Source organism: Atractosteus spatula, chromosome 14, assembly GCF_055471065.1.
Source record: "Atractosteus spatula isolate fAtrSpa1 chromosome 14, fAtrSpa1.hap1, whole genome shotgun sequence".
Lineage (NCBI taxonomy): Eukaryota > Metazoa > Chordata > Actinopteri > Semionotiformes > Lepisosteidae > Atractosteus > Atractosteus spatula.
The window spans coordinates 23,332,334-23,358,967 of NC_142719.1; the positions used below are offsets into that span (position 1 = coordinate 23,332,334).

General features: G+C 41.4%; 1 protein-coding gene across 1 annotated transcript; it reads right to left on the reverse strand.

Moving 5' to 3' along the window:
* LOC148820922 (adhesion G protein-coupled receptor E1-like) lies at positions 1-26,604 on the reverse strand. Its single transcript, XM_088933412.1, has 9 exons — positions 26,563-26,604; positions 25,446-25,621; positions 25,141-25,314; positions 24,030-24,224; positions 22,145-22,380; positions 7,633-7,699; positions 5,241-5,332; positions 4,767-4,926; positions 1-57 (listed from the first exon to the last, which is right to left on the reverse strand). The coding sequence occupies exons 1-9, from the start codon at positions 26,600-26,602 to the stop codon at positions 1-3; spliced, it is 1,197 nt and encodes a 398-aa protein (XP_088789538.1). The 5' UTR covers positions 26,603-26,604.
* Positions 26,605-26,634: the final 30 nt, after the last annotated feature.

Here is a 26,634-nt window from a genome sequence, read left to right on the forward strand (position 1 = left end):
TCAAACCTCTTGCTTTCCACAAAGACAAGAGAACCATTTCTTGTACTCCTCTCTCACCTGTGAAAATAATACAGAAATTGGAACTGAGCTGAAGCATTCATGAAGTTGATTTGTTTCGATTTGAGATCAGTTTCCCTTACTTAAGAATGGATCAAATACAGAAGTTAATTTACATTACAATTGTAAGAATTGAAATGATTTTGAAGAAAAGGAGATTCTAGTATTATCGACAACCCTGAACCATCCAAAGAAAACTTTGTTTTTCTTGGTAGCACCTTGTATTTAAAGATGACTCTTCCATACATGCGTTGTGTGTTGAAAGATGACTAATAAACCAGAGGAAACCAGTGAAAAATCAGTTGAAATACATTTAATATTGAGAGTTTCCATTACAAGTAGAAACTATTCAGAAGTGTATTTAAAAAGGGGCACTTCATTAGAACAAAGGTTTATGGGAGTATGAAACAATCCCTATCCAGCCATGTTGTTGAGGCCAAAACCCTGGTTTCTTTCAAGAAACGGTTGATGTACAGTATTAGGACCATTTAGCTGCTAAACTTTCAAATTGGCTAGACAGGCCTAATTGCCCATTTGTCTTTTTTCATTTGTAAATTGCTGATATGAAGCTAGTCCACAACTTTGAAACTGAGGTATGTTTCTGCACAGAATGGGAAATGTTTGGAGTGCTTTCTCTGCATTCTTCATGTGTGTGCATCTTTAGGGCATCTTTGCTACCTGTGTGTCATATCTGCTCTCTGTGGTCATTAAAAATCCCGGGGCGTTTCTCGAAAAGAGTAGGGGTGTAACCCCAGCATCCCGGCAAAATTTCCCATCGGCCCTTAACAATAATGGCCTCCTAATAATCCCCATCTATGAATTGGCTTCATTACTTTTCATGTAGCTTCATTCATATTATTATTCAGGAACAAGTAATAGGTTTATTCCATTCCAGCTGAATCTCACATCCGAAGGCTTCACAGCCAAAACATTGTGTTTTATTTCTTCTCTTTTCAGCATGGAATAAACCTATTACATGTTCCTTTTCAGCCTACGCATGCTTACGCAGCTACCCACCTGAACTACTTCATATTATTATTCGTACTTATTCTGGATTATACTCATCATACTTTTACTAGACCAGTAGGAATATGACAATTAATTGCTATCTGAGAGAGACAGATTTGGAGTTATGCAAAAGACTCCATGTTCTACAGAGTCTGACCATGAGTTTCAATTTCAAGAGCTGGTGCTCTTTGAAAGCTTGTTGATGGAGAAGCTTTGTCTGATTATTCTTGCTTGCCTAAGAATACCTATCATGAACTGTATACTGACACTGTGATTTTTTTAATCTAGATCAGTCAGTTGACATCAGACAGCTTACTATCCATTTGGTAAGTTTATTGATTGTCAGTGCTAGCACCATAGAGAATGTTGTTATGTTAGGAGAGTGATGTGGCATTACTTATGTAGCGGCAATGCTTATTAATAAGACAGAATCAGTGTTGCTGTGCTTTCCTAAATGAAGCCCCATCTCTCTTTGTGCACCACAGAGAAGCTATTTATGCAGTTCTGATTTAGGGTGTTTTCTCTCAGATAAGGAACAGCTCCAAAATGGGGATGTACCCAGCCATGCCTGGCTATCATGATCATCTCACGCTCTCTGCAGCCACAGGGTGCTCCTACTCTGTCCTGTCCCTAGTTTCCTGTGCTTTGCTGTCTTTCCGGTGTCTCTCTCTCTGGATCTCTCTGGTTCTGTCTGGCTATATATTTTAAGGTCACTAATTCTCCTTCGCTCAGCATTGACGTTCAGATGTCCTGAGACCCGCCTAGCACCAGGTCGCCCCACATCCGCTGCCTGAGGGCATTAGTTTCTATACGACTCCTGAACTGCTGAGCCTGGGCTAATCCCCTGTTCTGCCGCTACGCATATGGGTCTTTTTCCACTCTCCTGCCTCACCACGGTTCGTCCCTTCCAACATCTGTGACAGATCAATGGTCATTCCTGGCACCTATCTGTCTGTGAGATTTTTGCAAACATCTGGATTGCAGTCCAAGATGTCAGAGGTCATTGTGACTCATCTCTCACCTTGACCAACCAATCAGGAACCTGTAGGGCATGGTAACCCCACATGGGTCGGAAATGCCTGCTAAACTTTCAACCAATCACCACCTGTCTTGGTCCTGGTTTAAAAGACACTGCACAGCTCAGAAACTTTGCTTCTCCAACCACTTTTCACACCTTCAGAGACAATCACGTGACAGCCAGTGCTGTCTGTATAGGGGGTGGAACCTTGTTTCAGCAAAGTTTCGGCCCAAGGAATGCCCACACGTAAATTGCTAGCCAACGCCAATGTGGACGCTTCGCTTGATCACCTGAGTATATATTTGGAATCTTGTCAAACAACATAAATAAGTTTTTATTCAGCAACAGCGCTACACCGGAAGCAAACCGAGTTCCTTCCCCATAAAGAGTGACTTGCTCTGTGCATAGAGACTTTCTACTAATCCACCAGACTACTAGCAGGTCCCTGAGAGAGACACTGTCGGCGCATCGCCACAGCAGAAATCTGTCCTCCTAATTTGTCTGACTCCGAGCTGCACCCTGACTGGTGGGCTGGGAGCCAGAGGACGCCAGGACGACGCCTATCGAACGCCGCAGCGATTGGACGCAGCCACTAGCTGGTCTTGGTGCCCATGCTGGGAAGTACTGTACGAATCTGTCACGCCCGACATCCCTCCCTAGAGGGCGCTCCACTGCTCTCATTATTGTCCGTGTGATTAAGCTCTCCAGGTGTACCCTTTTAGCGTTATTATTTAAAGACCAGCTCCTCCAGTCCTCGGGGCTCATCATTAGGGTAAGATGTCGCGAGGCCCGCCTAGCACCAGAAAACCCTACGTCCGTCTCCTGAGGGCATAGGCCTCATCCCCTACACCTTCCGCTTCCTGAGCCCGGGGTCTGGAGGATCTCGCCCCGTCACCCTTGGACCTCCATGTTTTGTTTGTCCGTGTGCTCCCCCCTCTCGGGGATTTTAACTTTGTCGCGTCCCAGGATGGATTCCTTGTTGATGGACTCTCGGACTGTGCTTTGACCTGCCTTTGGACCCGTTTGGATTTGGATGCCGTTTTGTCTTCCCTGTACACTGTCTCACGGATTGTCACTATTATTTTGTGCACTATTAAACCCCTGTGTGTTCCCTTTTACCACGCCTCCTGTTTTCTCCAGCTCTTACCGCATCGCATAGGGTCTTCTACAAGAGCTGACACGGATTTCAGTCCGTGTTCGTGACAGAATCCATATCTGGATAAGTAAACCTAATGTTCTACATTGCATCTCGAGAATTCAATTGTTATCTCAACACAAGTTGATATCAATTCAATTCATATGAGTAATGTATTTACTTTTGAGTTGCTAATGTAGACTAATTATCGATAGTGTAGCTGAACGGTATACTGAAGCATATTCTTTTTTGTATCTCTTTGTGTTTTGCATCTCTTTGTGATTAGAGTATATACAGTACCTTGCACTTTGATAACCCTCACAGTAAGATCTGCCACCTGTATCCAAGCAGACTGTTATATGTTTTATGCACAATATATATATTAATAAATGTATCTCGTTTATTGAATACGTGTGTGTGTGTCGCTGATCGATTGTTTTTCTAAAAGCCATAACGAACCACCTCGTGATTGCTGCTACAATGAATAAATTGTCTCAGTAAATTCACAGAACACCTACACTTACAGTAACTACTGTCTTAAACCTACAGGGGTTTGCACCTACTTTTTCATCTGTGCATAAAGCATTGTTGTAAAATTCTCCTCATTCATCTTTGTACGTCAGATTGAATGTGGATTTTCCATTCATGTGCACTACTAGTGACAGGTGTAACAACTATAATTCTGCTTCTTCTGTGGATTTTATGACACCTTCACTTGTTTCACTTATACTGTAGTTGTTTAAGGGCTTTCCTTCACAACTCTGATGATTCATGAACAGCTGACCTGGTTTGACTGTTTTTACCTCATTACTTCTTTGGTACTTTCCATATTGTTGATTTTGATGTTTTGGATGTCTATTCTTTCAGCTTTAAAATAGCATGCTTTTAACAAGAAAGTTTATTAAAAATATATTTTTGCATTTAGACTCTATATACAGTACTTAAGTCTAAGTGAGACTGGCTCTTATGAAGCTCATAGCTCATTTATGAGTTTCTAATTACCTAACAAACACCTGATCAAGACCAAGAATATACATCCACCAGCCAATTATCACAATACCTACTTATTTTATTTATTGTATTTACTTATAATAAAGAGGTTTATCACTATTAATTTTATGAAAACAAGAGAGTACAACTTTAATAAAATACCTAATAATTCACAATGAAAAGGTATTGTACAGTATGTATTCATCATGCTGTTTTCATGACAAATTATTATAAGAGTTAATAGTAAAAATCACAGTTTATACTTCAGTTTCTTAGTACTTTAGGTAGTTGTACCTAACAACTACTTAATAAGATTTCATATAAGTTAATATAAGGTTAATATAGGTTAACTTTAGTATGCATGTACAGTAGATAGTGTAATCCAGTCCATATCAACAGAGTGGTGCTTAGCTTAAAATTTGAAAATGCAGAATGAAATAAAAGCAAAATGAGTGCATATGGATATATGTAATTGTATTACATTCTTAGCTCCTTACTAAAATAATACTACTTACATGTTAGGTAAAGCCTATGAGATTACACAGACAGGACTCTTACCTCTCTGTTGAGCAGGCAGTGTACAATGAAAATGAAAGTCCCCTGTTGCGAGTTTAGCACAGTAAACAAGTACGATAGCAGAGTGGAACCTTGGAAGAAGCCCAGGATCCAGCTGCAGCCCAGTATGACAAATTGGGTAACAGATTTGAAAACTATTATCCTGCCAGAGAAACAGAAAACACACATTGGGATTGAGTTGATAAGACCCAGCTACATGTATGACTCTTTTACACAACCCAGCTATTCACTGCTTAAATTGAAAAGTGCTTTTCGATGATTATATAGTATGCATTAATTTCTTAAGTACTGTATTTACTGAACAGTAAAGCTAAAAATATACAACAAAATATTGGTTATCCTTAATGGAAGTGTCTCATATCATTTTCTGTGGGACGTTTTATTGGTAAAAGAATCTTGCCTGCTGTCTACAGATGAAAGACATGAAAAACATGTCCGAAGAAATGCTGCTCTTACCTGGTGTCTTTAATTTTGGAGATGTCACTCTTCATGTGAACCAGAGTTAATCTGAGATGCCAGATAATTGCACAAAACAAAAACAAGTTGATCTGCAGAAATGATATAGATGTATATAATCATATATGTATGTATATAGGCATGCCAGTTTGCAGTCTTATTATTATTAATTCGTCCTTTATTATTTAGAAACAATAGATAAACATGAATTTGCTTATTGCAATCCACAAACAGGTACATTTAAAGTAAAAAATTACAAAAGATATTAAGTCTTACATTTTTTAAGAGGAGCTTACAGTGAATTACACTACAGAAAAACACGTTTTTTTGTATTTTGTTGATTATCTGCAGTCAGACAATCATGTTGAGATTATCATGTTGAGTTATCATGTTGAGAATATAAAAAATACTCTTTGGATAACAATCTGAGTGGAGAGCAATAGGACAAATGTAAGACTGAAAAACTAATATTGATGCTGCAGGGAAGCTAAATGTTTCAAAAATGTTGCCTAGAGATTTGTCCAAGACCTCCTTAGAGTCTCAGTATCCTAAAACAACTGTTCCTTGGATGTAAATGTAAATGTCAGGTACCACATACAGTACATATTATTACTAGCTATCATGCCCATGAGCTGTCTATAGCTGCAGGAAGATCTATACTGAAATAGGTCATAGCCATACGGTTTCATTATTGGCCAAAATAGTGATATGGTTTTCCTCTTGTTAGCAAACTCCCAGAGACAGGCCCATTTATCCTGGTGTCAACAGAATCTAGAATGGGATTGTGAGGTAGAGAGTGGTGGCTTTGGAAGACCTGTTGATGAAAAATGGTTGGAAAAATGAGAACCTGGGCTGATTTGAATAAATAGAACTTAGAGGGAGTGAAATTCCACAAGAGGTAAAGAATAGATTCTGTGTGGAAACTGCCACTCTTCTTGGATTAATTAAGATATAATTAGAAAAAGCATTTTAATATGCTTCTAGGCTTCAATCTGGAAGGAGGGAGAATGAGAGCTCTAGATTTACCATCAGCGGACTCGGTGAGAGAGAGAACAACAAACTAACTTCTGGTGTATCAGGGGAGTAATTGTTGGTTAAAGTGTGGCACCCCTTGCCAAATAGTAAGTGATAAAAAGAGTGACAGGTTGTTTAGGAAGATCATGTGCTTTGTGAAGATTATGTAAGTAAATAATAGAACAAAGAACTGAGTGAGAAACTTAATATCATTCATCAAACACCATGAGACAGAACCATTAGAGACGTGGCGGATTCATGGTCTAGGCAGATCACAATCAATGGTTGCATACAACTCCACATTCTTATGTTCCGTGACTGCTCCATGAGAAATGAGATCTGCATCCATACAGTTATGAGATCTTCTGATATTCAGATATGCCAACAGACCTCACATTATCTTTATGGGAGATAAAGCATGCACAGATAGGATTTGGCTGGTGGATAGAGACTGGCCAGTGGATGCACTGAAGAGGGGTTCCACAGAACATGTCTAGAATACTCTACAGAGATTGGCTTCAAAGACAGTGCAAGCTTCCAGGAACTCAGATAAGCAATTATACAAGATTGAATTTCAGTGCAGTGTGAAAAGTGCTATGATGTATGTTTGTCTGTAAGGGGAGATAACATCATATACTGTATAAGGTACTGTACATGTTGCTAATTAAATCTTATATTTGTTGGAATGAGTTTCTAATTTTGTACCAGCTACAGTGCCTCTAATGGTATTCAGAAAGCAAAGTTAAAATTGGTAATATTTCAAGATCACACATACACATTTTTTAACTCATTATAGAGAAAATATTTGCTATTACAAACTGAAACTAGGGTAAGCCTAGCCTAAGCTTTCTTCTTGAATTACACATACTATAAAAGCTCATCGGTGCTTAGATTTTCAGAACATTCCTTTAATGGGTTGTTGAGAACCGTATTCTGTGTTTTTCTTTTCATCACCAATGTACAACAGTTTGCATATAAAGACATTTAACTGTAGATGTTTAGCTATTTTTTACAAAATTTGAATGAGGCCATTACCTTGATCATTCAGTTTTTTTACACAGAAAGTTAAAAAAACATTCACTAAATGAAAGATCATGTGAAAGTTATATGAAGATCTTATCCATAGGAGCAGCTCTGCGCCTCATGATGTAAAGAAAAGCAACATCAACTAGCATGTCTGTATTAACATGGGGGGCTCACCTTTTGAAACCCAAGAATTCATCAGCTGTGTGATAGAATCACAGGTAGATGCAGTTGTCATGGTGTTTGCATATTATCCTTGAGAAACTTACAAGAATCTGCAATGGTACACCCCACAAATATTTATTTTTCTGTTTGCTTCAGAATACAAAGAGAAAAGATCAAGGGAACTACCTACTGTGAGAATAAAGCACACGGGGCCCAGAAAAGTCCACTTGAAGTTATTTTCTTGTTTCAGCCAGCAGCTGAAATATAGCAACAGAAGTTTTTACATCTTTATTTGTATTTATAGCTCACAGAACACATTTTTCAGTTTACTATCATGATATTCTTTATGAAGCTTCCTTGAGGGAATTGTCAAGAATGGTATGCCACCCTGAGTTTAAAACTGCTGTCTATTTTTACTGTTTCTCCTCTTGGTTGTAAGGTTTGATCTATCTGTGTTTGAAAGGGTTTTAATTTGCTCTTTGCATGCTGAAGCAGGAAGACAGACACCTATTGTGTATTTGTAGAAAACATACGTGACATATAAAACTGTGTACCATTTTCCTATATATATTTACAGTGCCTGTAGAAAGTCTATACCCCCTTGGACTTTTTCACATTTTATTGTGTTACAGCATGGGACCATGATTTATTTAACTGAGAATTTTTGACACTCATCAACACAAAGGACTCTATAACGTCTAAGTGAAAAAAAATCCAGACATTTTACTAAATTAATTAAAAATAAAAAACAAAATGCATAAGTATTCGCCCCCTTGCTTTGACACATCTAAATTACCTTTGAAGTAACCAACTCTCTTCTCCATGTCACATAGTTACTTGACTAGAGTCCACCTGTGTGCAGTTGCACTGTTTCACATGATTTCAGAATAAATACACCTGTGTCTGGGAGATTCCACACTTAGTGCATTTCCAAGGAAACACTACACCATGAAGACCAAGGAACATTTCAAGCAGATCCAAGACAAGGTTCTTCAAAAATACCTGTCAAGGCAAGGATATAAGAAAAGGCATTGAATATACCTCGAAGTCCATCATTAAAAAGGTGAGAAAATATGAAACAACTGTGCATCTGCCCAGAACTGGCTGTCCTCCAAAACTGAGTGTCTGGGCAAGAAAAGCCGCAGTAAGGGAGGCCACCAAGAGGCCTATAGCAACTCTAAAGGAGCTACAGTCCTCCTTGACAGAGATGGGAAAAACTGTGCATGAGACTACGATAGCATGCACACTTCATAAATCTGGCTTGTATGGAAGGGGGGCAAAAAGAAAGCCTTTGTTGAAAAAAGCTCAGATCACATCTTGGCTGGAATTTGCCCATAGGCATGTGAGAGACTCAATAATTTGGAGGAAGATTCTATGGTCTGATGAGACCAAAACTGAACTTTATGTTTAAAGCAAACCAAACACATTACATCACACTGAGAACACCATCCCTACAGTGAAGCATGGTGGTGGCAGCATCATGCTTTGGGGGCGCTTCTCTGTGGCAGGGACTGGAAAACTCATAAAGATAGAAGGAAAAATCCTGAAGGAAAATGTGCTGCAATCCGCAAGAGCACTGGGACTTGGATGACGATTCATCTTCCAACAGGACAATGACCTGAAACATACAGCAAAAGCCACACTGGAGTGGCTTAAAATCAAAAACGTTAATGTCCTGGAGCAGCCCAGTTAAAGCCCAGACCTCAATCCAATTGAGTATCTGTGGAATGATTTAAAAATTGCTGTTCACAAACAGTCCCCATCCAACTTGATGGACCTTGAGCAATTTTGCCAAGAAGAATGGGCAAAAATTCCAGTGTCGAGATGTGCAATTCTGACAGAGACTTGCCAAGAGACTCACAGCTGTAATTGCTGTCGAAGGTGGTCTTACCAAGTATTAACTCTTACTATATGCATTCAATTATTTTTTTTTAATTAATTTAGTAAAATGTCTGGATTTTTCTGGAAAGTTCTAACCTTTCAGAGAGGTAATATTATTCAAAGGAAAAAAAATCTTTATAAAAAATATAAAGATTTTTCTCAAAAACACAGGTGTCACAATTATTGGCACCCCTAGAAATTTCTATGAACAAAATATAATTGACATATATTCCTATTAATATTATACCTTTTTTAAGCACACCTGAGTCTTTAGGAAGTTTTAAGTGATCATCCATGACTTCATGTTTCAGTGGGGTATATGTATAAGGTAACATGTAGGCCAATCACCCTTAGTCCCAACAGGAGGAAGACAAAAGGTTGTTGACCTTCATTAATCAGGCAATGGCTATATAAATATAGCTTCACACCTGAAAATACCCATCTCCACTATTAGGGCAATAATTAAGAAGTTGGAGCTGTGATGAACCTGCCTGGAAGAAGACACAAGTGTATTTTGCCCCCACTCACAATGAGAAAGATGGTTTGAGAGGCAAAACTTTCTCCAAGGATCACAGTTGGACAATTGCAGGAGTTGGTTGCATCCTTGTCAGGAGTACCGGTAGATAGTTCTCTGAGAATCCTGTGCGTAGCCGAGAACTCTGCAGGAAGCAGAGGCAAACAATCCAAAATCGTAATCCAAAGATGAGATCAAAAAGGGAAAAAGTCAAGTCCAAAAACCAGGAAAGTCAACAAGGAAAGAACGCGCACTAGAAAACACCAGGAGGCTTCTCAATAGTGAGCAGGGTAGATAGATAGATAATACTTTATTAATCCCGTAGGGATTAATAAAGTATTAATCCCGTAGGGAAATTGATGTGTTACAGCAGTCCAGCCCAAGACAAGCAAAAACAGACATCAGAACAGTTATAAAACAAAAGACAACAAAATAAATAAAAATAAATAAATACATAGGTGTGTGCAAAATGTGATGATCATAGTCACTGTAAAAACAATAAAATACGTGCAAAATGTGCATAGGTTTATACAGACTGATTGTCCAAAAAGTACAATGGAGCAAACATGCTGTCCATAGACGAGCAAATGAAGGGCTAACAGTCCTAGCCTAGGGCAGCATTATACACCCTGACAGCCGCCGGGAGGAAAGACCTGCGGAAACGTTCCCTTGAACACCGTAGCTGGAGCAGTCTGTTGCTAAAAGTGCTCCGCTGCCCAGTAACAGTCCCATGAAGCAGATGAGAGGTGTTGTTCATGATGGCTGTGAGCTTGGTCAGCATTCTCCTCTCAGCCACCACCTCCATGGGGTCAAGGCTCATCCCCAACACAGAGCCAGCCTTCTTGATAAGTTTATTGAGCCTATTTGCATCTTTTGTCAAGATGCTGCTGCCCCAGCACACAACAGTGTAGAAGATGGCCGCCGCCACCACTGATTCATAAAAAATGCGTAGCAGTGTTCCACACACACCAAAGGACCTGAGTCTCCTAAGAAAATAGAGTTGGCTCTGACCTTTCTTGTACAGGGCGTCAGTGTTACCAGACCACTCCAGCTTATCATCAAGGTGTACCCCTAAGTAGTTGTAGGAATGTACGCCCTCTATGTCCTCACCCTGGATGAAAACAGGGTTCAGCAGAGACTTATTCCTTTGAAAGTCGAAGATCATTTCTTTGGTCTTGCTGGTGTTAAGCAAGATGGTTAAGATGACACCACTCCACAAAGTTGGTAATCAAGCTCCTATATTCCTCCTCCCTCCCCTCTCTAATACACCCCACAATTGCAGAGTCATCCGAAAACTTCTGCAGATGACATGTCTCAGAGTTGTACCTGAAGTCAGAGGTGTAAAAGGTGAACAGGAATGGAGCAAGGACAGTCCCCTGTGGAGCCCCAGTACTGCTAAAAACCTGTTCGGACACACAGCTCTGTAGCAGTACATACTGTGGCCTGCAGGTCAGATAGTCTATAATCCAGGACACCAGGGGAGTGTCCACCTGCACCGCCCTTAGCTTATCTCTCAGTAAAGGTGGATGGATGGTGTTAAAGGCACTGGAGAAGTCAAAGAACATAACTCTCACAATGCTCCCCGTCTTCTCCAGGTGAGAGTTAGCTCTGTGTAGCAGATAGATGACTGCATCCTCCACTCCCAAGTGTGACCGGTAGGCAAACTGCAGGGGATCCAGTGCTGTACTCACCAGCGTTCTGAGGTAGTCCAGTACAAGCCTTTCCAGAGTTTTCATTAGGTATGATGTAAGTGCCACTGGTCTGTAGTCATTCAAGACTTTAGGGTGCCCCTTTTTGGGTACTGGCACCAGGCAAGATGTCTTCCAGAGCATCAGAACCTTTTCTAATCTCAGGCTGAGGTTGAAGATGTACTGCAGCGCTGAACCCAGTTGGTCCGCGCAGATCTTTAGCACCCTGGAGCTGACACCGTCAGGACCCGCTGCCTTCCCTGCATGGAGTCTCCTCAACTCCCTTCTGACCTGGTCAGCTGTGATGGATAGGCCGTGGAGGGCAGGGGAAGATGGAGTAGGAGTAGGAGGGATCTCATGATGGGTTGACTGAAGACATGAAGAGGGTGTCTGGGGTGAAAGCCTGTGAGGTGAATGGACAGTGGACCCTGTATCGAATCTGTTAAAGAAAAGATTCAGCTCATTGGCCCTCTCCAGGCCTCCCTCACTCTGTTGGCTGCCGGAGAACTTGTATCCGGAGATCTTCCTCATGCCATTCCACACTTCTCTCACATTGCTCTCCCTCAGCCTGTCCTCCATTTTCCTCCCATAAGCCACCTTGCTCTCCCTAATTCTCACCTTCAGCTCTTTCTGTGCTCGCTTCAGCTCCTCCTTGTCACCTGCCTGGAAAGCCCTCTTTTTCCTATTTAGGATGGCCTTCAGATCACTGGTGACCCAGGGTTTATTATTGGAGAAGCAGCGCACTTTCCTGGTGGGCACTGCACTGTCAACACAGAAGTTTATGTAGTCGGTGATGCAGTGGGTAAGACCATCAATGTCATCTCCATAAGGCTCACAGAGTATCTCCCAGTCCGTTGTTTCAAAACAGTCCATCAGTGCATCATTAGCCTCAGCTGACCATCTCCTCACTGTCCTGGTGGTTACTGGTTGCTGTAGTACAAGAGGCTTGTACAGAGATAGGAGGTGAACAAGGTTGTGGTCAGATCTGCCAAAGGGGGGGGAGTGATGTAGAGCTGTAGGCATTCTTGACATTAGCATACAGCAAGTCCAAAGTCTTGTTATCTCTAGTAGGGCATTTAACAAACTGACTAAAAGTAGGCAGGATAGAGGAGAGCGAAACATGATTAAAATCACCAGTTATCAAGAACATGGCTTGTGGGTGACGAGTCTGTAGTCCGGCTGTAACAGTGTGTATGACGTCACACGCTGAGGCTGCGTCGGCAGAGGGTGGGACATATACCAGCACAACAATAACCTGTGAGAACTCCCTAGGTAGGTAATATGGCCGCAGGTTAACTGCTAGTAGCTCAATGTCCGGGGTGCAGAGCTGTTCTTTTACAGTAATATGATTAAAGTTACACCATCTGTTACTCACAAACACTGCTAGCCCTCCTCCTCTCTTTTTACCGCTCTCCTTGATTTTCCGATCTGCACGCACCATCTGAAAACCCACTATTGTAGCGTTATCGTCGGGAACAAGTTCGTTCAACCAAATCTCTGTGAAGCACATAATAGAGGACTCACGATATTCCCACTGGCTCCTCGTCAGCGCCGCTAGCTCCTCCATCTTGTTGGCAAGAGATCGTACATTTCCCATTATGATGGAGGGTAAAGAAGGTTTGTACCTCCTTTTTTTAGCCCAATACGTTGATCCGGATCTACAGCCTCTACTCCGTTGAATTAGTTCTCTGGGGATCTCCAATCGCTCACCCGAGAACACTGCCGGTTTCTGTAACATGAAGAGCTGGTCTCTGGTGTAAACAAAAGAGCCCGGTTTGCTCGTAGTACACGCCGATTTAAAAAGTTGCTCAGAGACCGTCATGACTCAGAGAGAAAAAAAAACAGAAACAAAAACGAAAGTAAATGATATCCCAAACTAAAACTAATGTAACTACCGGTAGTAACAACAAAAAGGACACACAAATCACAAACTAACTGGAGCTGCTGCCGCACTCACGGCGCCATATTTGTTAATCAAGGGTGTGTGAAGGAGCATTAAGTATTGAAGGGAGAGGAACGTGGTTGGATAATTGGTTAAGGAGTGAGAATCTGTGGAATCCAGTGCCTGTGAGAATGTGATGGGTTCAGTTAGGAATGAGAGCGTGAAACAGTGGGTTTGGGAATTTAGCAGGGTTTGCGAGGGTGAGTGCAGGACGTGACAGTACCCCCCCCCTTTAGGGTCAGCTCCTGACGACCTCATTGAGCGGGCACGGAAGAAGTCATCAATGAGGCTGTGATCCAAAATATCTCCCTCGGAAACCCATGAACGCTCCTCAGGGTCGTAACCCTCCCAGTCGACAAGAAACTGCCGGCGGCCCCGGAGCCAGTGGATGTCCAAGATCTTGTTAACTGTGTAAGAAGGCAGACCGTCAATGATTAGTGGAGGAGGTCGAGGTCGGGAGAGGGGAGATCTGTGGTAGGGCTTCAGGAGAGAAACGTGGAAGGAGTGGTGCACCCTGAGAGTCGGAGGAAGGGCAAGATGATAGGTGACAGGGGTGATTTGAGAAAGGATGCGAAAAAGCCCAATATAACCGGGTCCCAATTTATGTGAAGGTTGCCTAAGGGGTAAATTCCTGGTAGACAACCAGACGAATTGTCCTCGTCTCAATCTAGGCACAGGTCATCGATGACGATCAGCGGTGGTCTTCTGTCTCAGGGAGCATTTCAGAAGGGAGGATCTGGCATGCTTCCAGATCTTCTTTAGAGAGGCAAGACGGTTTTGGAGGGAGGGAATATCTAAGTTGGGAACAGAATCCGGGAGAAGGGGGGGTTGGTATCCCAGGGAACAGTAGAAGGGGGACATTCCAGTCGTGGAAGAGGAGAGAGAATTATGTGCATATTCCGCCCATGGGCGAAGAGAGGTCCAGTTGTCCTGTGAAGCTGAGACATAAGCTCGGAGGTAAGTGAGGAGGCCCTGGTTGGTTCTTTCTGTCAGGCCATTGGCTTCAGGGTGATAGCCGGATAGACGTGGAAGTTCCAAGAGATTTACAAAAAGCTCTCCAAAATCTGGAAACGAATTGAGGTCCCCGGTCTGATACGATGTCAGCAGGAATACCATGAAGCCTGAAGATGTGAAGAACAAAAAGATCGTCCATCTCCTGACCGGATGGAAGAGCAGAAAGGGGAATGAAATGCACCGACTTGGAGAATCTGTCTACCACTACCATGATGGTAGTGTTGCTTTGACTCCTGGGGAGAGCCATCAGAAAATCCACCGACATATGGGACCACGGTCTTCTAGGAATCGGAAGTGGTTGAAGTAGACCGGCCTTCTTGAGATGCGAGGATTAAGCACTGGCACAGATGGAACAGGCCTGCACAAACCCAATAACGTCGGTCCTCATAGATGGCCACCAGAAATCTCTACAGATGAATTCCGGGGTGCGTCTGACACCAGGGTGACCTGCAAAACGTGAGTCGTGACCCCAATGGAGAACCGTAGATCGAACGGAGTAGGGAACAAAAGTTTGTCCGGAAGGCACTGGGGAGGAACGGTTTGGTTCATAAGTGCACGTTTGATCTGGTCCTCCAGATCCCATCTAATTGTAGCAATGAACCTCTCAGGGGATATAACCGGTTCAGGAGGATCTAAAAAGTCAGGTGGATCATCGAGACGAGATAAGGCGTCAGCCTTTACATTCTTGGACCCTGGTGTATAAGTAACGAAGAAGCGGAATCTTGAGAAGAAAAGCGACCAGCGAGCCTGGCATGGGTTTAACCGTTTGGCAGCCTGCAAATAAGAAAGATTTTTATGGTCTGTGAGGATAGTGAAATGGTGTAGGGACCCCTCCTCCAGGGTGAGTTTGATAGCCAGGAGTTCCCTGTCTCCGACATCGTAATTGACTTCGGCCAGAGACAGCTTTTTGGAAAAAAAGGCGCAGGGGTGGAGAATACCTCTCTCTCCATGACATTGGGATAGTACGGCACCGACACCATTGGCCGACGCGTCTACCTCCAGAACGAAGGGGAGGAGAGGAGCATTCAGTTCTGAATGGCGTCAGTCTTGGCAGGGTCTATTTCAATGTCCAGGGGAGAGATGATGTAGCCAAGGAAGTGAATTCTGTGAACATGGAAAGTACATTTGTCCAATTTGGCGTAAAGTTTGTTCTTTATCAAACAGTGAAGTACCTCACGCACATGGGAGATGTGATCCTGGAGACTGCTGGAAAATATGAGAATGTCATCCAAATACACCAGGACATATTTGTGTAGGATATCCTTAAAGACATCATTCATGAAACCCTGAAAGACAGCAGGAGCATTTGCCAGCCCAAATGGCATTACCTGGTACTCATAGTGACAATGGGTCATTATGAATGCCGTTTTCCATTCGTCACCTTCTCGAATGCGGATTAGGTTGTAAGCTCCGCGGAGATCCAATTTGGAAAAAATAGTGGCACCACGGAGTGATTCCAGTGCCGACGAGATTAAAGGAAGGAGGTAATTATTCTTGATTGTTATATTATTTAGACCGCGATAGTCAATGCAGGGTCTAAGGGATCCGTCTTTCTTTTTAACAAAAAAGAAACCAGCACAGGCAGATGAGGATGAGGGGCGAATTAAGCCAGAGTTGAACGATTCCTGAACGTAAGTCTCCATAGCCTGCGTCTCTTCACGGGAGAGGGAATAGATACGACCCTTGGGAGGAAGAACTCCTGGAATTAGATCTATGGGACCATCGTAAGGGCCGTGAGGAGGGAGGGACAGAGTTTTCCGTTTACTAAATGCCAGGTGTAGATCGGAGTAGTGAGAAGGTATTTTGGAGAGGTTATCGTGGGAAATACAGGAAATGGAAAGTTTTCGGGGGAGTAAGCAGCAATGCGAAAGACAGTGAGCTCCCCAGGCGGTGAGTTCTCTCTCCAACCATGAAATGCGTGGATTGTGTGTCTGTAACCAAGGGAAACCAAGAACCGCTGGGTGAGAAGGGGATTGGATTATAAGGAACTGAATAACCTCCTGGTAGGTGGCACCAATAAGGAGATTGAGAGGAGGAGTCTGCCATTTTACCCAACCAGGGGAGAGGGGGGATCCATCAAGTGTAAGCAGACGAATGGGAGGACTAACGGGTAATAGAGGAATATTGTGAGACGAGGCAAGTCCAGAGTCCAGGAAATTCCCCTCGGCACCCGAATCAACAAAAACGGAGAGAGGAATAAGCTCTTTGTTCCATGAAAGATCAGCTGGGAGAAAAAGCCCCGATCCAGACGAGAAGGAGGAGGAAGTAACACTGACCCTGGCTGTGGGTGGAGAGGTGCGGGACGAGCGTCTGTGGCAGGAGGCCCGGGTGGGATCAGGGGGACCGCAGTAAAGAAAGCGCCCCTCCTTGATTCGGCAGCTTCTTTCCTTGGGGGGTAATGCAGAAAATGAGGGGGTGGAGGGAGTTCGATTATATGATTTACGTTGTTGAAGCCTGATCTCAAGTTCAAAAACCCGTGCGATGAAAGCATCAAGTGATGGGAAGTCCAGGGGTAGGTGCGTAACGAGATCCTTAAATTCATCTGATAATCCAAGGCAGAACTGATGAATAATAGCTTTGTGACTCCAGGGGACTAGGGCAGCCAGGAAGCGGAACTCGTTGATGTAGTCCTGAGGGGAATGGGACCCCTGAGTGAGGGAAGTGAGGCGTGCAACAGTAAGGTGATGCGAGTGAATTTTCCCAAGACTGAAAGTAGGGCAGCTTCAAAAAGGTAGAAGTCAGAAGTCTCTGCAGCATTCCGAGAAAGGAGATGCGCGACCCAATCCAGAGCTCGCCCAGTGAGGTAGGATACCATAAAGGTGATTCTTACTGTATGCGTTGGGAAGCAGTCCGGGCAGATTTGAAAAGCCATACGACAATGAGTCAAAAAACCCTGAAATTTGGAGGGGTCTCCATCAAATCTTTCCAGGGAGGGTGGGGACAATAGATTTACAGGTGCAGGAATCAGGGGACAAGGAACGGGAGCTGCAGGTTGTGGAGGTGGTGATCGTGTGAACTGGTCGACTAGTTGCTGGACCACCGTAGTTAGTTGGCCCAGAGTCCGGGAGTGTTCTTGGAGAATGTCAATTTCGGCTCGCGGGATCCACATTATGGCTCACTATTCTGTCAGGAGTCCTGTAGATAGTTCTCTGAGAATCCTGTGCGTAGCCGAGAACTCTGCAGGAAGCAGAGGCAAACAATCCAAAATCATAATCCAAAGACGAGATCAAAAAGGGAAAAAGTCAAGTCCAAAAACCAGGAAAGTCAACAAGGAAAGAACGTGCACTAGAAAACACAAGGAGGCTTCTCAATAGTGAGCAGGGTAGGGTGTGTGAAGGAGCATTAAGTACTGAAGGGAGAGGAACATGGTTGGATAATTGGTTAAGGAGTGAGAATCTGTGGAATCCAGTGCTTGTGAGAATGTGATGGGTTCAGTTAGGAATGGGAGCGTGAAACAGTGGGTTTGGGAATGTAACGGGGCTTGCGAGGGCGAGTACAGGACGTGACAATCCTGGGGTCACCAAGTCTTCAAAACTACAATTAGACACTACCTCCATGCCAACAAACTATTTGGAAGGCTTGCTAGAAGAAAGCCTCTGCTGTCACCAAACCACAAGCGCCTGGAGTTAGCTAAACATCGCTGGAACTTTGATTGGAACCGGGTTCTATGGTCAGATGAGACAAAAATTGAGCTTTTTGGCAACAAACACCAGATGGGTTTGGCATAAAGGTCAAGGTCATGCAGAAAAGAACCTAATCCCCACTATGAAGTGTGGTGGTGGATCTGTGATTTTGTGGGGCTATTTTTCTTCCAAAGGCCCTGGGAATCTTGTTAAGATACATGGCATCATGGACTCCATCAAATACCAGGAGATTTTAGATCAAATCTGGCTGCCTCTGCTAGGAGGCTAAGAGTGGATTGTGGCTGGATCTTCCAGCAGGGCAATGATCCAAAGTATACCTCCAAAACCACACAAAAATGGTTCACTGACCACAAAATCGAGCATTTGCAGTGGCCATCCCAGTCCCCTGACCTAAATCCCATTGAAAACCTGAGGGGTGAGCTGAAGAGTAGAGTCCACAAGCAAGGACCAAGGACTCTGAAGGATCTGGAGAGATTCTGTATGGAGGAATGGTCTCAGATCCCTTTATATGTGTTCTCCCACCTCATCCAGCATTATAAGAGAAGACTCAGTGCTGTTATCTTGGCAAAAGGAGGGTGCACAAAAGTACTAAATGCAGGGGTGCCAATAATTGTGACACATGTTTTTGAGAAAAAAATGATTTTTTTTCCCTTTGAATAATTTTAACTCACTGAATGGTTAGATTTCTCTCATATTTGTGTAAGATCAAGCTGATAAAAAAAGAGGTTTTTTTATAGCCTTTTTTTGCTCATGTTTACCAAAGGTGCCAATAATTCTGGAGTGCACTGTATATGTAGAATATTCGTAAACACGGGGTGGACAAAGTAGAAACGCCTAACGGAAAAGAGATCAAGATCACTTTATTGGGCATATACAATTTCTTGTATTAGGAATTTGTCTTTTCACATACCCAAACTTGCTTTCCATGAGACACACAGACAGGGAGAGAAATTTGGGATCAGAACACACGATTAGCCATTTATACAGCACCCCTAGAGCAGTTGGGGTTAAGGGCTTTGCTCAAGGGCCCACCGGTGTAGGATTCTTCTGCTGGCCACAGGATACAAACCAGCAACCTTCTACCCACAGGCCCGGATCCTTAGCCAAAGAGCCACTGCACCGCCTTTTAAGGATTATAATTTTGAAGTTAAATCACAATTAAAAAGGGTTCTACATATCTTTCATATTAATTTCATTGCTAATCAGCAATATGTTTCTTCTATAAAATAATGCTTTGAAATCAACACTTTAATAAAAGCAACATCAGAAATCTTAAAGATTTTGAAAGGGGTCATATAGTTGCAAATTGCAGGTGCATCACTCACGTAAATGACAAATGTCCATGTTAAAAATCACGACAACATTCTCCAAACAAGGGAAAAGCATTAAGAAAACGGAACAGTGGTTGCAAGCCACAGCTCACCAACAGCGATAGGCCGTCAATTAACAAGAATGTTGCTAAAAACCACAAAACAAAAACCTCAAAACCTTAAAAATGACCACAGAACTAAATATACACCTGCTTGACCCAGTCACAATAAAAATGTATGTTGTGAGCTTCACAGAGCTTATATTTACGGTAGGGCTGCCTTTCAGAAACAGCTTGTATCCTAGACAAATGTGCAACATATAGCCTGTTGTATGAGCACAAAACTAGACTTCTGAGCAGTGGAAAAAAGTAATATGATTTGATGACATGTTTTCCTACATCTGGATGGGTTTATGTTTGGAGAAATCCAGAGAAAGACCTCAACCCATACTGCCTGTTCCTAACTGTTAAACATAGTGTGGTATCTGTTATGATATGGGCAGCCATTGTCATGGAAGTCATTGGGTCTGATTATTCTCTTGCATGGTAGAATTATGGATAAGAAATACAAAGCCATTTTAGGTGACCTGGTCCACCCTATGGTGCAAACATTTTTACCTCAAGATGTTCCCATATTCCAAGATGATAAGAACCCCCTACACGACTGCTAAATGGATTTAAAAGTGGTTTCATGAACACAAGGACAAAGGAGACATGGAATACCTTCCATGGTCTCCCTAATAACCAGATCTAAACATTATATTCAGGAACCTCCCTTAAAGATTCAATAAAGTGTGGAGAAGGTTTCCACCTCCTTCATTTCTAAAAAACAAGAATTTTTCCTTCTAGAAGAATGTCCCAATTTCCCATTAGAAACTTAAATAACAGTATTCCAATAAGGACTGGAGCTTTTCTGACGGTAAAGGACAGCCCAACATATTATTAGTTAATTAATATTCATACATTGTTTGGTGTCTCACTAATTTTGTCCACCCCCTGTAAATATTTGTCCTAAATTATGTTTCTCGGAACATTATTTTTATGGTAACTATGAGAGATGTTCTAAAGTATAAAAACAGCTTGTAAATGGGTGTAGAGCATTATAAGAAAATGCCCTTTTTCTTGCACTCCTGCTTTGATCTTGCTGATTTTGGGGAGTGGAGCAGTGGCATTGTGGCTATGGATCTGTGTCTGTGGCTAGAAGGTTGCCGGTTCAAATCACATGGCTGGCAGAGGAATTCTACTCTGTTGGGCACCTGAGCAAGGCCCTTAACCCCAGCTGCTCCAGGGGTGCTGTATAAATGGCTGACCCTGTGCTCTGACTCCAAGCTTCTTTCTCTCTGCCTGTGTGTCTCATGGAGAGCAAACTGGGGTATGTGAAAGGACAAATTCCTAATGCAAGAAATTGCAAGAAACCTTTGCCAAACTGCATTGTGACTTCTTGCAGCCCTGTCAGTGAACTGGCAAAAACACCTTTAAGCTTCATGTCACTAATCCCATGCTGTACTTCATACACTATCTACAGTAGGTATGTAAGATGTGTAAGTTCTAGCACTATTATAGTATGTATTATGTGAGACAAAAAGTGTGATAGATTTTACACTGCAGTGTATTGTTGCAGTCTCAGGCAAAATTATTTATTTTCATAACTCTGAGAAATCCAAACACATGCTTATGAGTGTCAGTTGACAAATTAATCATTTGTCCAAGACTCATTTTGGAAAGCAGGAAAGCAGTGCTAAGAAACATATGTCTGAACTACAGCTGATAAATATTTTACCCTTTACAGAGTTTCTCTTATCTACTAAAGCAAAAATAATTGTCCTTATTGAAAGGCAACAGTATTAGTACCTTGTAGTCTCATTTTGTCAGATCTCTGAATGGTAAACAAGGTTAGGAATGGTCAGTACTAGATTTGGAAACCACCATGGAATTCCATGTTGCAGCTGGAAGTGGTGTTGGTAGACCAGTAAGCAGCACTCTTCCCAGACCTAAGGCCTAATATGGTGACCAGGGATACTGTACTGTAGGAGGGGCCATTCTTTAGATAAGACAGTAAACCAAGATCCTGATTGATTAATCTCATGATAAACTTCATAAGGGAAGAGGTGTTATCTAGCATGTTCTGGATAAATTTGCTCTGTAATTATACAATCTGTTTCAAAGTGCCCTAGTATTCTCCGGTTATTCCATTGGTAAAATAATTTCACACTTCTCTGCCTAATCTGTTGTGTATTGTGACTTATAACTGCTGCCTCACATCATCTGCCACAGTGAAGCGACAGGTGGATGAAATGAGTACTACTAGATGTAAAGCATTTTGTGATTCTTTGTAAAGGAATTATAATTAAGGAATTATAGTAAGAAACTGAAAAAAAAACTTTGTCTGGAATCTGCAATGAAGTCAACAGCCAGAGAAGATATTAAACAACTCTTGCTTAAATTGAGCCTATTTAAAATTAATGAGCAAATAATTGAAATATTTAAAATAATAAGGAAGTAATATCAAATTAATATATAATAACAGTAATATTATCATATATAATAATAAACTCCTATCAAAAAGTTTTGGGTTTAGAAACGCATTTCAGTTGTATAAAAAAGGATATACTGTAGCATTAGTTGATTAGTGTAGATTAGCATTAATCTCATTTATATTGTGGACATTAAAATACGTTCGCAAACAATTCCAATCTTACTTTTCACTTACATTTTACCACTTCCATAGCCCTCAGGAAACACTCCAGCAGATACACCAACTACAACAGTAGGGATGCTGTACCCAATCAGCAAGAGGTAAGCAGAGCGCAGCCCCTCTTTGTGGATGACCTTCACTTGTGCCAGGCTTCTCACCAGCAGGAAGAGCTGGAGGGCCTCCAGTAACATCCACACAAAACTGGCCAGGAAGAGGAAATGCAGGACGCCAGCTATAACTGAACACAATGTCTAAAAACGAACAAAATTTCCCGTCAATACTCTACTCTGAATACTTCGTACTCCCTCTTTTTCCTCAATTAAATAATACAGAAGGTGTTGGAGTTTCTTCCAACATTTTTCTATTCAGTGTTTTTTCAGACTTCAAATGCAACTTGATTTATAGAATCATGGTTTTCCTTTCATAAAAAAGATTGAGTATTTCTATTGTGTAAAAAATAAAAAACATTTGTAATATATAACATATACATAGTTATTAATTGGCTATTGCACTCTTTTCTGAATGTTAGTTTTGTTCACATTGTTTACAACATTTTTTGTGAATATACCATTGTGTTTTCAAGTCTAATGTGTTATTCTGGTGATCTTAAGTACTGTTGGGAGGTATCTAGGAGATGGGATCACCATCTAGAACATCAGGGTATGCGGTTTCCATGTACTGTATATAGAAACCACAGCTATAAAACATATTACCTTTTTTCTGAATATCCATCCATTTTCTAACTGCTAAATCCAATTCCAGAGGGGATGCGGGAACCTTGCCCAGCAAACAACAGTGGCACGGTGGTTATCATAGCTGCCTCATAGAGCTAGGGCGCTGGGTTCAATATTGGATGTATGGGGCTATCTGTGTGAGGTTTGTATGTTCTTCCTGTGTTTGCATGGATTTCTTCCGGGCACTATGTTTTGCTCCCACAGTCCAAAACATATCAGTTGGTAAATTAACTTATGAGAAATTGTCCCTAGTTGTGAGTGTATGCATTCTGTTTGCCTGCCCCACAATGGACTGGTGTCCCATCCAGGGTGTATCCTGCCTTGCATCTGTTGCTTCATGGGATAGGCTCTGGCTTGCCATGACACTATTTTGGAAGAAGCGGTTAGAAAATGGATGGATAGATGTTTGTTTATACATTAAAAATGAAAATTTCTACTATATCTGAGGAATTAAACTAGACAGTAGTAGATTCAGATATAGTGACAAATCACTTTTAATGAGTGATTTTATATAACCACTAGAGGTGTGCAAATGAGATCTGGCTTTATCTACAACATGGCCTACATTATCATCTATGGCTTGGAGGTTTTTAACCACATATATAGGGGCTCCTAGCTTTTAGTTCAATTACTATACAAGTTTCCTTGTAGACACTCTAATCATCACAATTCTTTGGTAATCATCTTAGGCACTGTGATTAGTCATATAATTAGAAACTAATTATGCTTAGTTTATTTTTCAGATCAATAAATTGATGCAATTAAAGAAAAGGGGAAAGAATTCATAACGAACGTATTAAATCTATCAAAAAGAATTTAATAGCAGGTTAGCTGCCCATCATATTTAGTGAGGTATCAGAAGATCAAACTACTGTACAAGCTAGGTTTTATTTTAGATTCATTTTTAGTTTATTTTTCCATAATTATTAAACCAACCTGGATGTGTTTATGTGCCAGGACCCACCTACAATTTCCCTTCGGGATCAATAAAGTCTTATCTATCTATCAATGTTGCCCAAGTGATGTCAGTACTCCCCATAACATTACTCTGATAATACCACTAACCCTGTTTCTGTGATCTCCAGTTGTGACAGTCACCATAGCAGTGTTCTCCTTGCTCTCTGTATGATTTCTGACTTTGTCGCAATGAACCCAGCAGAGATTACCTTATTCTCAGTGTGTGATGCTCCCACCAGAAAAAGTAGCTGAGCCAGGAAAAGGCAGATGCAGAGGTTGAGGCGAGCCGTGTTGTTTACTTTTGCATTCCAGCTGCAGAAAATGAAGGTTATAATGGCACAGGCAAAAAATGCCAGGCCTATGATCACAGCAATATTGTTGATCAATTCCAGCAAGTTGTTACTCTGAAGACCAAAGAGAAAGTTTTTTTTGCAACAAACCCATAATGTTTCTTTTCAGTATCTAAAAACTGCTTGGAAGTAGCTAATTTTTTTAGACAGAGTATTAGATATAAATATTCACACTAGGGAACTAGCAGAAAAAGCAACCATTCACATTGGACATATCATGTCTGTAAACTAATGGGTGTTGATAGGTGATCTCTGAATTATAATTTACAACATGTCCAGGTAAGATAAGAGTCAGTAAGAACTGTGTTAGCGCTTCATTGTATATAAGTTAAGGGATCATAATGCAAATTGTGATAGATCTAGCAAGGCACTTTTTGAGAAGTGCACATGTAAATTGTATTACAATGTCAGATAATAATGTTAAAATGTCATTCCCCAGGACTCTTAACAGTTTCCAAACCTCCAGGTGCATGGAGCTTGATTATTTGGTGCAGTGAGTTTGTCCATCACTCTTCTGGCCTGTGTAACCCAGGTGCAAGGAGGTACCTGAGACATTGTACACACTATATGGGGACTGATGGCACATCAAGCCTGCAATGCTGGTAAGAGAGTTGCAGTTGCAAAGCCATACTAAACGGCGTCTGACAGCTACACTTATGAGGGATGTAAAAGTACAAATAGTTGGCATCTCCACATTATACAAAATGAGTCGAAAACAATTCCAATCGCACATTTAAATTTTAATCTACATCCAATTACTATTACAGTGTTACTTTTTTTCCAATATTACTTGCACTCAGGGGTCTATGCTGATGATTTTGAAAAAAACTCAAATAAAAATCAATATTATGGTCCATATTTTAAGACTTTTCAAAGTTAAGGCTTATTATTTGAGATTTTGAAGGCCTGCATGAATTTAATTGAAAAGTCTTCAACCATGCTGTTTACAAGTTGCTAGAAAGACACATACCCCACTTTCATCTTTCATTTGCATTATGAGAGCAAAGGTGGAGAGATGGTTGCAGCTGCACACTGTGTAATTTTCATCTGAATAGTTTGCTGTGCATCCTTCCACAGACCAGAACTTATCCTGTCCTGCATCCTTCCAGTAGACACAGGTCATGAGTCCACCTTCTGTCTTTGACTTGTAATGAAAAAAACAATATCATTTAGTATGCTGATGATCAGACAATCCTGAGAGAGATTGTGTCACAAGCTGCAATGTTGGGAAATTAAGAGCACACTGAAATAACAGCAATGAATAATTCATTTTACCTTCTTGTGCTTAATTGTGAAACTAACTGGCTCTGAAAGATCTGTGATTTTTGTTTTGGGTAACGTTGCTGCAATGACATCTGAAAACATTTCTGTCTGATTGTCAGTCTTGAAGAAGGAGGCACTTAAATATTTCTCCATTCCAGTAAAGGACATAAAAGTTACAGCTGCGGATCCTGGTGAGGCAAAATTCACAAGTTGAAAATGGGCAATGTAGTCCGGGTTACACTCACAGAAACAACAAAAACTACAATAATAAAATATCCAGCAGAATAAAATATTTTATCATTGCTTTATCCAATATAGGGTGTATCCAATATAGCAAGCTTCAGGATCAAGGAGGAATAGACTGTGGAATAGATGCCAGTCCACCTCAGGGTACATATAGACACAAATATGCACACTCTCACATCAGGGACTATTTTCCCAGATGCCATTTAACCTACCAGCATGTCTTTAGGTTTTGAAAGGAATCCAGAGCAAACGAATGAAACCCACATGAATATGGAGAGAACATCCATGCAGATAACACTTCAGGAATTGAACCCAGGGCCCTAGCACCGTGAGGCAGCAATGCTAACTATGGCACCACTGTGCCATCCTTAATATAATATTATGTTCTGAAATTGAAATTTAACACTGCTGCAAATCAGGAATTTGCAAATGAGTCTCATGTTTCTCATTTTGATACATTTAGGAGAACCTCAATCAAGTTCACATCTTGTTTAGCAGTGTTACCAATTGAGAGATTAAGCATGAAAATGTAAGTCGGAAGTTTCAAAGACAGAGAAGTCATTAATCAGAAGCCACCTTTTTGTTCCATGTGCAAGTTAAGAAATTGCTACTGTGAGCTTAAAAAACAGATGTCGAGCACAGGGCTCTAAATTTGGACACTGGCCCACTTAAATAAGTAGGGAGTTTCTCTCCTTTCCTGTCTCTTTTCTTGCTTCTGAACAAATGCTTTAGTAATTGCAATTTCCAAGTATTGTACAGTTTGCTTGTCTTTTTCAAAATGTGTCAGTTACTGGGTTTTTTATCTTTGTCATTGCCCTTTCACTTACATTTTGCAGCACCGTACAAAACTAAACCATCTGGAAGAAAACTTTATAAAACTTACGATTGTTGTTCATAGCAATCCCTGTCAGGTTGATTTCCATTGAATTTTCCTTTGTTGTCAATATAGGGTTTT

What these genes read in the sequence shown, in the direction of transcription:
- LOC148820922 (XM_088933412.1), bottom strand. Translation starts at nt 26,602, where the DNA reads ATGGAAATCAACCTGACAGGGATTGCTATGAACAACAATC. An exon ending in AAATGAAAGATGAAAGTGGG is followed by an intron (nt 24,225 to 25,140) that starts GTATGTGTCTTT and finishes TTTGGTCTTCAG; the next exon opens with AGTAACAACTTGCTGGAATT. An exon ending in ACTGCCTGCTCAACAGAGAG is followed by an intron (nt 58 to 4,766) that starts GTAAGAGTCCTG and finishes TTATTTTCACAG; the next exon opens with GTGAGAGAGGAGTACAAGAA.